This window comes from Adiantum capillus-veneris, chromosome 1 (assembly GCF_014529385.1).
Source record: "Adiantum capillus-veneris isolate H3 chromosome 1, ASM1452938v2, whole genome shotgun sequence".
NCBI lineage: Eukaryota > Viridiplantae > Streptophyta > Polypodiopsida > Polypodiales > Pteridaceae > Adiantum > Adiantum capillus-veneris.
This window is the reverse complement of record NC_140931.1, coordinates 187,943,346-187,961,007: the sequence shown is the minus strand read 5'-3', so window position 1 is coordinate 187,961,007 and position 17,662 is coordinate 187,943,346. Positions and strand designations below refer to the sequence as shown.

The window sequence follows — 17,662 nt, the reverse complement described above, 5'->3', positions numbered from 1 at the left end:
CCACCCCTACCCACTATTTTCTTTTCAGTTCTTTGTACTTTTTGTACCCAGACCTGGTATTAGATTCACCACATGTAACCTTTTGGTTTCATAGGTCATTTAGGCCTTTTGAAGACGTTAATATTACATTTCATTTCTCTCTCTCTCTCTCTCTCTCTCTCTCTCTCTCTCTCTCTCTCTCTCTCTAGTGAGAGACTAGAGAGAGTCGGTTCAAGAGAGTCTCTGTTTAAGAGACGATCTCTTAAAAATTCTAGAGAGAAAACTCTGGTAGGAGAGGAGACAACAGCTCCCGGCTGTTAGAGAGAGAGAGCTGCACTGCTCTAGAGAGGTAAGTATTTGCCCTCATGCTCATGGTTCAGCATGGAGATGCACTCTGGTACGTCGTGGGTAATCACATAGGCTTTGTGTCTTGGGGAGCGGTATTCTGGCTGTTACAGTTTCCGGGTTCACCTTACTTATGATGGGGAAAGAAGAGGACTCTGTTTTCTTGTTGATGGATATTGCAGACTTGATACCTTGGACATGTTGCCAAGCACTATCCACGCTTTTGAGATGCATGCTCGACATATTATTTTCTCCATTGTGGTTGCCGTTGCTTTATTAGGGAAGGCTAGAGACATGTATGTTCTTAGTGGTCAGCGTTCCTCTTCGGTGGATACTCTCAGTAGTATATGGATAGAGATAGTTCGCACTTTATGAAGTGAGAGGATACCTCAATTGGCTCTTCTAGGTGGTCATGCCACATCATCCAGTTGTGACAGTTCTATTGGCCCTCATTAATGCATGGTCACTGGCAAGTCGCTGACAAGGCGGTAGGAACGTTGCAACAATACCGAACTGAATTAAAACAAACATGAACTTGAAAGCGGACAGAACACGCAAGACAAGAGAGATAGAGCGGCGAAGTTCCTCTCCCAAAAATATTGACCCTCAACTAGACGTTCCTTGCGGAAACTGCCACAAATGGATGACGTGGCATGCGGGCACCGAACCGGAAGGGATGTTAGAGGGCTGAGTTCGAACCACAACGGAATGAAGGAGCCAAATCATCTGGGCGCAGTCAGTTGTATAAAACACGGGGGGTGAGAGCCGTCTGGCCTCTCATGATTCATGCCGCATTTGCGCTGCGTTTCACATTGCCTTTGGCTGGCTCTTCTGGTCGGCTCCGTCTAGTTCGGCTCTACCGTGTTTCACGCGGCCTTTTTCTGACTCTGCTGGTCATTGGCTTAAAAATCAATGTTGTATTACAAGTGCTAGAAGCTCCAAAGCCAACCACTATAAAAAACTGATACTCAAAAGCACCAAAAGTTAACGCTTCCCATAACTGGCGACCAAAAGCTCTCCAGCGTGCTAGATGCCACGTCAATAGATGTATGGCCTCCCATGATTCATGCGCATTTTGTGCCACATTTTACGCTGCCTTTTACCGGTTCTTCGGCTCAACTCTGTCACATTTTGTGCCACATTTCACGCTGCCTTTTGCCGGTTCTTCCGCTCAACTCTGTCAAGTCCAGTTCGGCTCCTCTCTTCTGTTCCGGTGCCAGTATGCCATGTCATCAGTTTGTGACATATAGACTCCCATTAATTGACTGCAGATCTCCAAAAAGGCTCTCTTTGTGGGCTAATGCCGTTTTTATATTTGGAATATTTATATAGTGCATCGATGCTACTTCTACTTGTGCGTATTTGGCTTATATTTATGAGCTATTTTGTCTTCCAAGTGTTCCTTTTTAAGAAAAGGTCCTTGCTTGCTCAAAGGGTTAGCGGTCTCTTTTGAGGGACCTTTTACTGGCTTTGCTATTTTCTCTCCGTGAACACCTGCTTTCTTCCTCTCTTGAAAATTGAGTAGTTCTTACTCCAAGCTGCCACATGATTGCCAAAGGCAAATGCATTCTTTGATGTCACGTCTCTGTTTCAGTAAGTGAGGAATTGTGCTGCTAATCTCTTGTACTCCTGGAATTTCTTGTACTATTTGAAATTTCTTGTTTTTTTCCTAAAATTTGAGGACTGGTCGTAGCTTTATGCAAAGCTGACATTTCAAAGGTCTGGGAGGGCCCATTTGGAACAATGAAGAATCCTTTTGTTTCTTTTAAACGACTATTGTATTACCTGAAAGATTTTTTGATAAATGCAGGAGTGAGCAGTTAGGCCTAAAAGAGAAAATCAGGGAGTTAGAGCTTGCTTATGAAGACACTATAAAGCAAGTTAAACTGGTAATTAGAATAAGATGCTGGCTTCAAAGGTGCTGAACAAAAAGTTTGACCTGTCAAATGACTTTGTTTAGGACCATGGAAAAGAGCTCACAAAAATGAAGCAAGAGTATGATGTTGGTGAAAAAGAGTTGCAGACCAAAACTGAGAAGAAGGTTAGCTTTAAAGAGTCAATATATCCACTTAGTTCAGTTATCATGGGACACGGCTTTTCAAATTGGATGTATTCATTCTTCAAAGACATTTAATGAAAACCATAAAGTAAATGAACTTGACTATACTGTATGAATGAACTTGGAGACCGCTGCATTAAATACAAGAGGGCCTTTTTTTGAAACTCTCCATGAATTTGATGAAGGGCTTGTGCTAATATGGCTTTAGTTGTCTTAGTAAATTTTTCTGTTGGATAATGATGGAGCTTCAGATGAATCATATGGAAATGAGAGGCGTGGTGAGGTTTATGTAGTGGTGTCATGTTGTCACGTGCACATCTAACCCTATGTGCATGTGGACAAGCTATCCCAGGTCTAGGGTTCAGGTTAGCCTAGGAAGTGTTCTGGCCCTTGTGAGATTGTGCGCTGGCCGTGCATGTCGAGGCACTTAGAATAGTTGCGCACCCTCTGATTGCACGTGCACATTAGCATGACATTCTGTACCCGTCATGAGCATTTTCCAGAGCATAGAACCCTTTTTCCCAAAATACACATTTTTTACCTAGTTATTAATAAGTGACTTTTGTTGGAAAAGTAAGTAGGGCAATTTGCTAAAAGAACTATAAAAGAAACCCATTGAGCACTCAGTACAAGCAGAAGAGACAACAGAAGAAGTTCTCCAACTTGCAGAGTCTCTCTCTCAGCAACACTTGGCGTTTTTGGTGTCAGCCATCAAGAGCACTAGCGTTTTTGGATTTTCAGCCTTAGCCTTGCAAATCTACCCATCCCGCACCAGATCCTCGCCGCAAGTTCCTTCCCCACGTCTGAATCTGTAACGTTTTCAGCTTCAGCCCAAGATCAGCCCTAGCGTTTTCATTTTCAGCCAAAACCAGCCCCAGCATTTTTGGTTTTCAGCATTCAGCTGTGCAGATCAGCCCTTATCCTCGCAGATCCCACTCCTATTGTAGCAGAACCTCACAGGAGTTCCAGATTTGCCAGCGTTTCCAGATTTCAGCCAACGTTTCCAGTTTTCAGCCAGCGTTTCCAGATTTCAGCCCTAGCGTTTTTCAGTTTTCAGCCTGTCCTTGTCATCGCCATCATCGTCGTCGACATCGTCGGCAAGTCCATTGCATCTAGACCATTGTACCAGATTTGTGCAATCTAAAGTATAGACCTCTCTCGCCATAGAGAGGAGGGTCCCTTGGAGGGGGGTTTGAAAACCATCTGGTGTCGTATTCTTCTCTCTCTCTCTCTCTCTCTCTCTCTCTCTCTCATTCTCATCACTTTCATTGACAATATCACACTTTCTTTGTGATCATTGCACTTGCACTCTCTCGAGTCTCTCTAAGTAATTAAAAGGAACCCTTGAGCACAGTTCGGAGCACTCATCCTAAGCACTATCAACATTCACTTCCGCTGCACCTGACATTGGTATCAGAGCTCTTTGGCAGTGTTCTGTATCACTCAAGGAAAGAACCACATAAATTTTTTTGCTTGTTGCGGTCGCACGTAACCCAAGTCCACTTGGACGTGTCGATTTCTTATCGTGTTTTTGCAGACTAAGAGGTAACCCAACAAAGAAGGGCTTGTCCAGCCTCCCCTTGTTCCTCTTTTCACTCATTGAGAGCGGACCGTGCACTTAGTGGCTGGCCAATCGACGCGAGGTGGGAAAAAGAAACTTTGGTGCGAGCGCAAGGCCGCGAAGGGGTGCGCCCGCCGCAGGGAAGAGTCGAGCTCGGGTAAGAGAAAAGCCTTCTCAAACACCGATTGCAAGCTAAGAACTCAAGTCTCTCAAGAACTCAACTCAAGTATCTAAGATCTCAGTGTATGGTCATCACCCAAAGCGGAATGGATACCTTGCGTGAAGGTGATGAGAGTGGAGTTGGAGAAGAAGAAGTTTCTACACTAGGAGGATTGTTCCGCGATCCTCCCCCATGCCCATCTACGCCACGGATTGCACCAAATCCTACTGAGGCTTTGGTCAAATCGATGATTTCAACAACCCAATCACTGAGAAGTTGACGTTCAGTAAGTATGATAGTAAGATGGATGCTAATGTTATTCATTCTTGGTTGCATCAATTGAATGCTTACTTTGCGTCAACTAAGAAAACAGGGAATAGCAAAGTTTTGACGGTAGCCATGTATCTTGCCGGAGATGCCATTAATTGCTATCATGCATGGTAAGAGGCACAGTTGGCCGTGCACCTAGAGAAAGCCGAGGAAGGTGTGTCCCTTTCTTTCAATTGGGCCGACTTCCAAGACAAGCTACCTCAATACCTAGCCCGGTTAAAAGAAGATTGGCATAACCTCAAGCAAAACGGTACTCTAGTTATATCTTTTTCTAACCGTGTTTTGTAGCTTGGCAATTACGCAAATCGGATGAAGAGCGCAAAGAGGCATTCCTTTTCGTGGTGGACGAGTATATCAAGTTTGATGTCGAAGTCCTCGACCCAAAAGATCTCAACAAGGTGGTAGCGATTGCTCTCGCGCAAGAGATGAAGCACAACAAAGGAAAGCCTAAGGAGAACATGTCTTCTCATAGTACCTCTTAGAATCCTAAGAACCCACAAAATGGTAAGTATGGTAAGAATAGCAATTCTTTTAGCCCATCCTCCTCTAATCCTTTGGAAAAGAACTCTCAAAATGAATTAAAGGGTAAATGAAAAACACCTACTAAACCTAAGCTAACCCCATGTGAAAAAGTTGCACAAGGACTTCTAGGAGGATATATAACACCAGAAGAACACATCATTTATGCGAAGGAAGGTCGATGTTTATAATGTCACGTTAAGGGTCATATGGAAAAGACATGTCCTAAGACATCACCACCTAGAGAACCCAAAGCACCCACATCTACCACAAGCACTTTAGTGAACCACATTGATTCTCCACATGTCTCTGACATACACTTTGATGAGTCTCTCTTTAAATGTTATGGTCATGTGAAGGGTCAACGTCTTGTCATTTTGTTTGATTCCGGTAGTATGTATGATGTGATTGGTGACTCTCTTGTAGAAAGAGCCCGCTTGAAGGTTAGCTACATGACAATTCTCGAGGTGTCAGGCTTCGCTCCCGGTATGAACTCTCTCATTACACAAGAGTGCTTTGATGTGTTATTCACTGTTCGGCAAGCTTCCTTCCGTAGAAGATTTGTTGTGTCTCCTCTTTCAGGATGTGATATGATTTTGGGCATTCGATGGTTTCGTGAACATAACCCTCTCATTGATTGGGCAGACAATACGCTCACTCTAAATGCCAAAAGTGACTCTCATGATCATTCGTGGTGAGAAGGGTCTTCATTCTTTACCTCTCATTTCTCATGTGCAGGCGAAGCGTGAATTACGAAGACGAGCACAAGCGGCATTCATTTATGCCTCTCCAGTCACTCAGAACCTCAAGGCTCTAGAAAGGTATTCAGGTTTGTTTACCAAGTATGAGCATCTCTTTTTGCAGGATGATCTTCCCTCTCGAGTGGCCGGAGGACCATCGCATAGAACTCACGTAGGGGGACACAACTAGTGAGTAAGGCTCCCTACCGTTTGAACAAGACTCAAGAAGAAGAGTTAGAGCGGCAACTCACGGAGTTGGCAACTAGAGGATTCATATGCCCTAGTGTAAGTCCTTTTGCTGCTCCTATTTTATTTTTATGCAAGAAGGATGGTTTGTCTCGTTTGTGTGTTGATTAGAGGGATTTGAACAACATGACTGTCAAGAATAAGTTTCCAATGCCTCGCATTGATGTCCCTCCCAAGCCATGCGGCTCGTAGCGAAAGCACCACCCAAAGATCGCCTCCTTGCAGACGTGTGTCCAGACCCCTGAATTTGAGGAGTGTGGGATGGGTCGGGAGATGAGGTTGAGGGCCCCACTGGGGAGAGAGGAGCGAGAGGTGGGGGTGAAGGTGGAGGAGGGGGAGGCGGAATGGTGGCGGAGAGGGAGGCGGTCTCTCTCTCTCTCTCTCTCTCTCTCTCTCTCTCTCTCTCTCTCTCTCTCTCCAGCGTTTTCGGCGCGCATGGCTCACACTCTTTTCGCTGCCCACCCTCACATGGTATCAGTCGCCAACAATGGAGAATCTGCATCGATCTCTCCTCCTGAGGCTAGCGCTAACACTTCTGCTGGTTTCCATCACGGGGGATATCAAAAACGCTGATCAACGTTTTTCAGCCCTAGCGTTTTCTGCAAGAACAATAGCGTTTTTGCATCTGTAGCCTTGATCTGCATCCTTGTAAGGTGCAGCGGAAGTGAATATTGAACTTTGCTCAAGATGAGTGCTCCAAACTGTGCTCAAGGGTTCCTTTTACCTACGGAAGGGAAAGCCTTCCGTTTCCTTAATGAGAGAGTGCAATTGATCTCAAACAAAGTGAATAGACGCTCTGCGTGAAGGTGCTGAGACTAAGTGATCGAGAGAGAAGAGAATACGACATTGGGAAGTTGTCAAACCCTCCTCCAAGGGCCCCACTCTCGATGGAGAGAGTGGTCTACTATTGATTGCACAAGACTGGTACAAGATGCTGATGCAAAGTGTAGCTAGAGCCTAGAATGAAGTCGACGGCGACGACGGGACTGAATTTTGCTAACTGTTGGAAGGGCGAGATCTCTTGCTGTTTATGCTGCGGAAAACGCTGATTTTCATGCTGTTGAAATCGCTGATGTCATGCTGCTGAAAACGCTGGCTTATTGCTGCAGAAAACGCTGAATATTTCTGTCTAAAAAACGCTGAACCTGCTGAAACGTTGCCCTGGTCTTGCTGGTTCTACAAACGCTACTGGGTGGGGGCCGTTGAGTACTGTCCAAAAGGCTGAATTCTGCTGCAAGTCTTGGCTGAAAACGGTGGGTTGATGGTCATGAAAAACGCCAGGCTGAAGGGGGGGGTGGTTCTTGCTTGAGATGGGGAGAGAGATGCCTGTTGCAATTGCATTGCCTGGTGTACTTTCTCCTCCTCTGCCAGATTGTGCTAGTGCTAGGTTGCTTATATATTTCATTAGCAAAATTGCCTACCTAGTTTCCAAGAAAAGTCACTTAAAAAGAATAAGTGAAAAATGTCAAAAATAGGGATCATAGGTCCAATGCATTGGAAAATGCTCTTGATGGGTTCTAATGGAAATTTGATGGTCATGCTACGTGCAACTAGAGGATCTGCATCTATTCTAAGTGTTTGGGCATGCACGGTCTGCGAACAGACTCACAAAAGTGCTAGATCACTTCCTAAGCTAGGCCAACTGAACTGAACTGAACCCATGTTATGAAGTAGCTTGTCCACGTACACATAGGGCTAGATGTGCACGTAACATCCCCTTCTTTTCAAAGTGAGGTACTGGTACCGAACTGTATGGCATGGAGGGAGATCGCCAACAGGGTCTGGAATCCTGGAAAGGACTCTTCGCCGGCCCACTCTGATGCGTGGGTCGTGCGATACTTGAACTTCATAAAGGTCTGCAATGCTTGCTTCTTTGGGTCGCGTCGAAAGCGACAAAGTCTTCTGAGGCTCCTTCAATGCTTCAACTTCGTCTAGAGTCATGCGTCTACCTTCTTCAAGAATCTCAGAGGTTGAAAATTCCTAAAACCACTGTCAACACAAAAACATGAACATACCTATTCCATGTAAAGTGACTGGAAAAAATCTTGTCTTCCTCAAAGACTGTGCATGCAATGTAGATGAACAAATAGACGGAGTGCCAAATGGTTCACCACACACACGCAAACAATGAGATCGAATCTTGTCTTTCTGATCTAAATCAATCAACTGTGGCAATTCACTACGGAAATGCCCCCATGCTTGGTGCTCATACTTTCTTGTGCTCTTTCTACAAATGTGTCATGCCAAGGAAGAGACATGGAATGTGACTTCCTTGAATGCAAACATTTCAGCTTTCCATGAACAATCCGCATACATCCGTGCTCATTCATGAGTGAAATGTGCGCAACGTACAATATGTCATGCCTAGGAAAAGGGGTCACATAAAGACGCTCACTAAAATATAGGAAACGATCACGAATGAAACACTCGAACAATGCGTGCTGACTAATCATTCGAACACATAGTACTTCTTGTGAGGGTTCTTTGGACCTGGGCTCGAGAGCCAAGATCGGTTCTTCGTGATCGATCGAATCTACCTGTGGGGGTGCTTTGGACCTCGACTCGAAAGCCAAGATCGATTCTTCGTGATCGATCGAATTTGCAACGAGGTTAGCTTCGTTAGAAAAAGCATCAACTAAACCATCATCCTTGTGAACAATCACGTCTTGATCATACATATCATCATGCTCGTGAAAAATCACATCGTGATCATCATGCAAATCATCATGCTTGTCATTGTTATTCAAATCATCATGCGTATCATTATCAGGCAATTCATCATGGTTATCATCATGTGTGTCTTGCTTGGGAGAAGACGAGACTGAGAGAGTTTCCGTCTCCTGATTTCTTTCAATCTTCGCCTGCACATTAGAAATGAGAGATGAAGAATGAACAACTTGCTCTCCATGAATGACAATGGGAGAGTCACTTTTGGCATTAAAAGTGAACGTATTTTCCGCAATCAATGAGAGGGTTATGCTCATGAAACCATCAAATGCCCAAAATCATATCACATCCTGAGAGAAGAGAGGTTAAAAATTCTCCACGGAAAACAGCTTGTTGAACTATAAACAACACATCAAGGCACTCTTTTGTGATGAGAGAGTCCATACCGGTAGCGAAACCAGAGACCTCGAGAGGAGATTTTTGACTATCCTCTAGGTGGGCTCTCTCAACAAGAGAGGGACTAATCACATTATGCATACTGCCTGGATCAAACAATATAACAAAACGCTACCCCGTCATATGACCATAACATTTAATGAGAGACTTATCAATGGGAGGGCCATGAGAAACTTGGGGCACACTCGTGTTGTCATTTATTGCATTGACAGAGGAAGTGGTTTCTGTGGATTCTATAGATTCATTAGAGTCAAGCTTAGGACATGTTCTTTTTATGCGACCCTTAATGTGACAGTGATAACAACGACCTTCCTTAGAATAAATGCTTTGCTCTTCCGACGTGATGTATCCTCCTAAAATTCCTTGTTCTGCTTTTTCATTTGGAGTAAGCTTAGTTCTAGCAATTTTGTTAGTTTTACCCTTAGGTTCATTTGGAGAGTTCTTTTCTGAGAGACTCTTGGAAGATTGGTTAGATGAGTGGCCGTTCTTACCGTTCTTACCATTCTTACCGTTTGTAGGGTTCTGCGTAGTCTGAGAGGTACTTGTGGAAGTCTTGTTTTCTTTAGGCTTTCCCTTGTTGTGCTTCATCTCTTGTGCAAGAGCAATTGCTACTGCCTTGTTGAGATCGATTGGGTCGAGTACCTCCACATCAAACTTGATATACTCGTCCAATCCATAAAGGAATGCCTCTTTGCGCTCCGCATCCGATTTGCGTAATTGAGTGCTGAGCTGCAAGACACGATTAGAGAAAGACATAACTGGCATACCATTTTGCTCGAGAGCGCGCCAATCGTCCTTCAATCGTGCGAGGTAGTGAGGTGGCATAAACCACGCCTTGAGCTTTTCTTGGAAGTCGGCCCAATTGAAAGAAAGGGGCGTGCCATCCTCGGCTTCCTTTAGGTGCGCAGCTAACTGTGCCTCTTGCCATGCGTGGTACCAATTAATGACATCACCAGCAAGGTACATGGCTACCGTCAAAACCTTGCTATTGCCTGTCTTCTTAGTTGTCGCGAAATAAGCATTAAATTGATGCAACCAAGAATGAATAACAGTAGCATCCATCTTACCATCATACTTTCTGAAAGTCAACTTCTCTGTGACTAGGTTGTTGGAGTCCGAATCTCGGCTTGCACCACTTGATGAACTACCAACATCTTTGGTTGGCTCGGACTTCGAGGTGAGGACATGTAGGACCAAGTCGTTCATGCGTTGTTCTCTCTGGATCTCACGCTCTAACTCCAAGGCCGCTTTTCTTTCTTCGTGTGCGTCGTGCTCGCGTTCCAAGGCTGCCATTCTGTCTATGTATTCACGATCCAAGTCTTCCTTTTTCTTTTCGGCCGCCAAGCGCGCTTGCTCCAGGTTGGTCTTTTTTTTTGCTTTTCTTGCTGCTTTTCTTTCTTCTCGTTCCCCGGCCGCCAAGCGTACTTCGCGCCAAGGCACGGCAATCCGCTTCTTGTTGTGCCATCGCAACGCGATTTGCTTCTTGTTGTTGTGTCATCATGTCCATCATTGTCTTGACCAAAGCCTCCACAGGATTTGGTGCAATCCCTGGCGTAGATGGCCAAGGGGGAGGGTCAGGAAAACCTTCATGGTGAGGAAATTCTTCTTCGCTACTTTCATGCCCATCACCTCCATGCGAAGTATCCATTTCGCTTCGGGTGATGACTGACCATACACTGTGATCACTTGAAGCGGAATGGATACTTCGCATGTTAGAGAAGATCCTTCTCTAACATAGATTGCAAGCGAAAGAAGAACCTCAAGAGCCTCAAGAACCCAAGACCCTCAAGACCCCCAAGAACCTCAAGACCCTCGAGAACCCAGGACCCGAAAAACGCCAGGCTGAAGGGGGGGTGGTTCTTGCTTGAGATGGGGAGAGAGATGCCTGTTGCAATTGCATTGCTTGGTGCACTTCCTCCTTCTCTGCCAGATTGTGCTAATGCTAGGTTGCTTATATATTTCATTAGCAAAATTGTCTACCTAGTTCCCAACAAAAGTCACTTAAAAATAATAAGTGAAAAATGTCAAAAATAGAGAAAATAGGTCTAATGCACTGGAAAATGCTCCTGATGGGTTTTGCTGGAAATCTTATGGTCATGTTGTGTGCAACCAGAGGATATGCATCCATTCTAAGTGTCTGAGCATGCATGGTCTGCGAACAGACTCGCAAATGTGCCAGATCACTTCCTAAGCTAGGCCAACTGAACTGAACTGAATTGAACTGAACCCATGTCATGAAGTAGCTTGTCCACGTACACATAGGGTTAGATGTGCACGTGACAATCCTTCTCCCTAGTGCTTCCCTCCTGTAGCAAATCGCACCAAAACCGGCACCAACATCTGCTGGCGTTTTTGCAAACCCTAGTGTTTTTGGACAGATCTGCGTTTTGCAGATCTTGTTGCGTTTTTCCGTGTTTTGCTGGCGTTTTTGGTGACTTGCGGCGTTTTTCAGAAAACGCTAACCTTGTGTATATACGAGAGCGGCCAAGGACCATCCAGGAGTCTTTTACACTGCCTGGAACTTGCAGCTCTACACGTTGGACAGGTATCTACACCCAATTGGCACCATTTTCGGTACTTATTACTTGCTGTTTTTTCTCTGTTTTCAGCCCCTCGACGGTTGAAAAGTGCGAGAACCCTCTCCTCTGACACTCTGCGACGCTCCCGCACTGACCCGTGGCGTACAGGCACGCTGACATCTCTATCACAACAAAGTTTTCAGCACCCTTTGCAGCGCTTTTTGGGCGGACAGCACGCTGAATTTTTACCTCTTTTGCGGTTGAACCATCCCTTGCTTGTCAGGACACCATCCGGTGGTTGTCCGTGCGGTTATCTTGGACTGCTACAGCCTTGGGAACGGTACCTTCATCGACGTCTTGCGATCTTATCGATCTACCTTTGGGACTTCTCTCTGAGCACACGACACGTCGACTTTGAAGGAGAAGGGACACCAACAAGAGTCCCAGAAGGGGGCCACTACGTCTTTTGTGACTACAACCACTTCCACTTCTGTGACTACGTCGACATCTGCCAACGCTACATTCAACAATTATGCCCTCACCCAGTTTGCCGAGGAGGAGAAGTTGGATTTACACAACTATTCTCTGTGGAGGACACGAGTCCGCACAATTATTACCTACCATCGACTCTGGGAATGATTGAATGATTTCACCCATTCGGCTACTAAGCCTTCCCTTCCCACCGCCACTTAGGCCCAGATCGACGAGTGGGTGGATCAGGATATACAAGTCTTCACCTTTCTTATGATGAACCTCTCGAACCGCATCACGAAGGAAGTTTTCAACGAGGAGCATGCACATCCATTGTGGAGACGGATTCTTGACCAGTTTGAGGAGACCTCCTTTGCCAAATAGATCACACTTGAACGGGAGTTGTACAACCTCCAGTTCAAGGATTTCAACTCACTTGATGGGTTGACCCGCCGCATACGGGAACTCTGGGATGACTGCATGCGGGAACTCTGGGATGACCTTGTCTCTTGCGGAGGCGACATCACCTCGGCGCGCATGGCTGACCTCTTATTATTCAAGCTTCCCCCACGCTTTGATCCCTAATTTCAGAGTTTGCTCACATCCGGACGTACCTCTTTTCCCACCTTGGACGAGATTCTCCCTTTTCTTAGACAGATTGAGGGACACTCTGCATTCTGAGCCGGAGGTGCTGTTGATGCAAAAGGAGCTATGATAGTTGAAGAAGGTAACAGAAAAGGTAAAGGTAAGAAGAAGAAGAAAAACAAGGACATCGAATGTTACCATTGCCACCAGAAAGGGCACAGAGAATTAGAATGCAGAAAGAAGAAGCGAGACGAGGCCAACAGAGAGAAACAGACAGCTTCCACTGCTGTTGTAGCCTCTCACGAGATGGCGGGGACCGCTCTTGGTGCGACGACAGACCACGCTCTTGCTACATGCTAGTCAGGTACTTGGGTTTTGACAGTGGAGCCACCACTTATATGACTCCCCAACAGTCATGGTTTAGCTCTCTCAAAGAGACTCACGGGCAGACCGTCACTATGGGTGAAAACCATGAGATTCCAGTGTCTGGCACAGGCCAGACTACCCTCTTTCGTTCCACCGCAGACCCGAAGTTCAGTTCAATGGAGGCGTTTTACTTCCGGACATGGCCTTCAACCTCCTCTCTGTGTCGAGTTTGGACTCTCAAGGAGCTGACATACACTTTCATAGTGGCACAGTCACCATTTCTGATCCTACGACAGGTACTATCCTTGCACGCGGTGAGCGCGATGGTTACTTTACCGCCTCACTTCTCTTCTCTCTAGGATCACGGAGTCTTCTTCTCTAATGGTATGCACGATTTGGACATCTATGTTATCAACAGCTTTAGCAGATTGCTAGGACCTCTACGGTGGAGGGTTAACCAGCGATATTCTCCTCATCAGGCGTATGCGAGGCCTGCCAGATGGGCAAGCAACACAGGGTTACCTTTCCGAAGCAGGCATCCAACAGAGCTTTGGCACCACTTGCACTGGTTGATATTAATCTATGTGGCCCGATGAGCACTCCTACAAGGCCAGTGATTCCCTCGACAAGCACAAGGTGAGACTTGTTGCTCGGGGTTTCACACAGCGACCAGGCGTGGACTTTGATGAGACCTTTGCTCCCACCCCTCGCATGACTACCATACGCACAGTGTTTGCTCTAGCAGCCAACTTTGGTTGGTCTAACTTCCAGATGGATGTCAAAAGTGCGTTTCTGAATGGAGATTTGGATAAAGAAGTTTATATGAAGCAACCTCTTGGGTTTCGTATACCAGGCAAGGAGGATTGGGTCTATCAGTTGTGGAAAGCATTATATGGATTAAAGCATGCTGGACGATAGTGGTACCTCACACTTGACCAGTTTCTCTTGAAGCTGGGGTTACGACATACCTCATCAGATTCCAACTGTTATGTTGTCTCTGATGGCCTTTTGGTTGCGATAGTGATTGTGTATGTGGACGATCTCATTTTCACAGGCTCTTGGACCAGCAGGATCAAGTCGATCATGAAAGCTATGGAGACGCGTTTCGAGATGATTGATCTTGGGCTTCTTCACTATTTTCTTGGATTTCAGATTTTTCAGACACTAGACGACATCTTGTTTTCTCAGCGGAAGTATGCAAATGCTATCCTGGAGAGATTCGAGATGATAGGCTGCAGACCGATTGGCACTCCTCTTGAGCCCGGAGAGAACGTATCGCTTCACGATCCTTCCCCACGGATTGACTTGGAGTAGTACAAGAATGTTGTTGGCTGCCTCGTATGGCTGACTTATTCCAAATCAGACATCTGTTACACTGTTTCTTTCCTCAGTTCCTTCAAAACCCGACCTCGTCAGCGACATTGGCAATGTGCCTAGCGTACTTTGTGGTACATCAACGGCACCTTGGACCATGGTGTGTTCTATGGTCGCTCCAAGGGCTGCACCTTACTTGGTTGGTGCGATTCAGGTTGGACAGAAAATCCAGATACACGGTGCTCTACTACAGTAGTAGTTTTCACACTTGGCTCAGGACCCATTTCATGGACCAGTAAGCTGCAACCCACCGTTGCGCTATCTTCTACAGAGGCGGAGTACAGAGCAGCTTGCTATGTTGCTTGTGAGGCCATATGGCTACGGAGATTACTGGGAGAGCTGTGTTTTCCCCAGACTGCTACGACTTGTCTTTTGTGCGACAATTAGAGTTGCATTGCTATTTCCAAGAACCCTATCTTTCACGCTCGGACAAAGCACATTGAGGTGCAATACCACTATGTTTGGGAGCGGGTTTTGACTAGAGATCTTCATTTGGAGTATGTTCCTACATCGGACAATGCAACAGACTTTCAGGAAGGCTGTACCTCAATGGACTTTGGCTTCTCACCGTTGACTCCTCTGTGTTGTCTCAGCATCCAGTGCTGAGAGGGGGTGTAGTTACACCACCGTTGCGTTGCCATTTTGTACGGCTAGTGATTGTCTCGGGTTGGCCACCCATCGCACATCATGTAGATTGCATGGGCGGACATTTTTAGCACGTGTTTGGCCGGTCATTTTGTGAGCGTGGCTCGGTGCACACATTTTTAGCCATTTTTGGGCTTTTATGTTTTTTGCACCAGTTACACATTTTTGCCCTACCTCAACTTAAGCTTCTATAAATAGAATGCTTAGGGTCTTGTAGTCATACAGATTGTGTATTGAGAGCATCATTTGCAGAGCACTTGCGTTCTCTCTCTCTCTCTCTCTCTCTCTCTCTCTCTCTCTCTCTCTCCAGCGTTTTCGGTGCACGTGGCTCACACTCTTTCCGTAGCTCACTCTCACAAGTGAGGCCCCCACAGACTAATTTATTGTTAGAAAAGCCCCAAAATCTCAAACTCAAAAGCTTCAACTCAAAAAATGGCCAGTGTAATTTGCGGAAATCGTACAGACTGCCACGTCATCAGGTCAGTGCTTTTACGAAAAACTACCATGTCAGCAGTTAGCGCAATTTGCGGGGGTGCGTACAGTCTGCCATGTGTCAGTCTGTCAGCGCATTTTACGACGTGTTTTCGGGGCTGCTGCCACGCAGGGTGTGTGTGTCCAAGGGCCAACCACGTCAGTAGTTTGTGACATACCCCCCTCTTGAAAGAAATGTAATCGCCCTCGATTACGCCTGCAAAACAGACAGAGGCCATAAACTGTCTTAGTAGACATTGGCTGTTAGTACCAACGCACTAGACACAACACATCTAGCACTTGTACAAAACGACAGTCACATTAGGAGACATCACAGGACATCACTTGACATCACAACAAAATTTGAGGAGTATCGGCTACGTCCTCCTCCTCCATCCACTTCGCATCCAATGCAGGATAGTTCTTGAACTTAACCAAGAACCCTCTAATCACTTTACCTTTAATCTTTCTGCCCTTGTTTGCCAATATGTGTTCTAGAACGAGTATCTCCTCGCTTTCCTCCACTTCGGGTTGCTCATCTGGCTCCCCATCATCGGGCACATCGCCTTTAAAAGGCTTCAATAGACTCACATGAAATGCATTGTGAATCTTCCAAGTATCGGGCAGCTTTAGTCCAAAGGAGACATCATTTATGTTTTCTTTTATCTGGAAAGGGTCATAGTACCTTATGCTAAGCTTTGGAAAAGCTGCTCCTTTTCCTTTTTCTTTCTTAGGCGTGTCTTCTCAAAACGTAAGAGCACCCAATCGTCTTCCTTTAATTTCAAATCGCGATGGTGTCGATCTGCTGGCTTCTTGTGTCGTTCCTGAGATTTCGCTAAAGCCTCCCGAACCTTGGCAAAAGCAATGTCCAAGTCCCTCGTGTACTGGTCGGCTTCAAAAATCTTACCTTTCGTGCTAAGGAAGGGTGGAACCTTCGGAGCACCTTCAATGATCTCAAATGGCGCCTTCCTCGTCGAAGAGTGGATCGTGTTATTGTAGGCAAATTCTGCCAAGGGCAATTTTTTTTCCCATTGAGTCTTCTGATGAGATATGTAAGACTTCAATAAATCTAGTACAACTGAATTTGCAATCTTAAGACTTCAATACATCAAGTACAACTGAATTTGCAATCTCAGATTGCCCATCTGTCTGCGGGTGGAAAGATGATGAGAACTGCAACCGTGTGCCAATGTTCCCCAATTAGCCTTCCAAAACAAACTCGTAAATTGGGGATCTCTGTTGGGGACTATTGTCTCAAGCATGCCATGTAATCTGAAAATTTGTGCAATGAACAATCTTGCTAAATGATCCGGCTTGCCTGTTTTCTTCACTGGAATGAAGTGAGCTTGCTTGCTAAATCTGTCGATGACAGTCCAAATGCCATCATGCCCACTCTGTGTCTTCGGGAGATAAAAAATGAAATCCATAGCAATACTTTCCCAAGGGCGGGTGGGAATGGGTAAAGGCTGTAACAATCCCTGGCTTATGCCTGTCAAACTTGACCTTCTGGCATACCAAACAACTGCGTACAAAGTCGTCCACATCTTTCTTGAGTCTCGGCCAAAAGGAGTAACGCTCCACACCTTTCAAGGTGGTGTCGATGCCGCGCTGACTTGTAAAAGGTGGACAATGGCACTCAATCAAAACCTTTTCCCTTAACGGTTGTGTAACGCATGACATTGTTTTCTTCATCCAGTAGCCATCCCGTATGGAATATCCCGCTACTACCTCCCCATTCTATATTCGAGTGAATAAATCCAAAAAATTCGGATCTGTGGCGTACTGATCAACCATGTCCTCGAAGCTTCTATGATGAATCGCGAAAATAGCCAAGACTAGCGGCTCTTGAGACAAAGTATCTGCCACCAAGTTCTTCTGTCTCTGAACATGGACAATCAGGAAGTGAAACTGTGACAAGATGTTAGCCCACCGCATCTGCTTTTCGAAAGCTGCTTGTGACAGACTCGCCCTTCAATTTTACATCAAGTACAATTTTTCGGCCATTTTCGTTCGTCAAAGTTGCTTTCTTTGCCCAATAATCTACCATGGTGTTGTTCTTATGGTACCAAGGGACTCCTAGGAGGACGTCACAACCTTCCAAGGGCATTATGTAAAAGTCCTCGTGCCCCAAACACCCCTGACAATGCAACCGAAGTTTGCCAATGACAG

The 17,662-nt window shown here is 45.7% G+C and overlaps 1 protein-coding gene across 1 annotated transcript in view; it reads left to right on the top strand.

Annotated features, from left to right (window-relative positions):
* LOC147466187 (dynein regulatory complex subunit 4-like) overlaps positions 1 to 17,662 on the top strand; it is a 73,157-nt gene that overhangs the window by 21,618 nt on the left and 33,877 nt on the right. The window contains exons 5-6 of the mRNA XM_086524558.1: positions 2,135 to 2,213; positions 2,285 to 2,365. Coding sequence (XP_086380684.1) covers positions 2,135 to 2,213; positions 2,285 to 2,365 — 160 coding nt within the window. The remainder of the gene's footprint in view (positions 1 to 2,134; positions 2,214 to 2,284; positions 2,366 to 17,662) is intronic.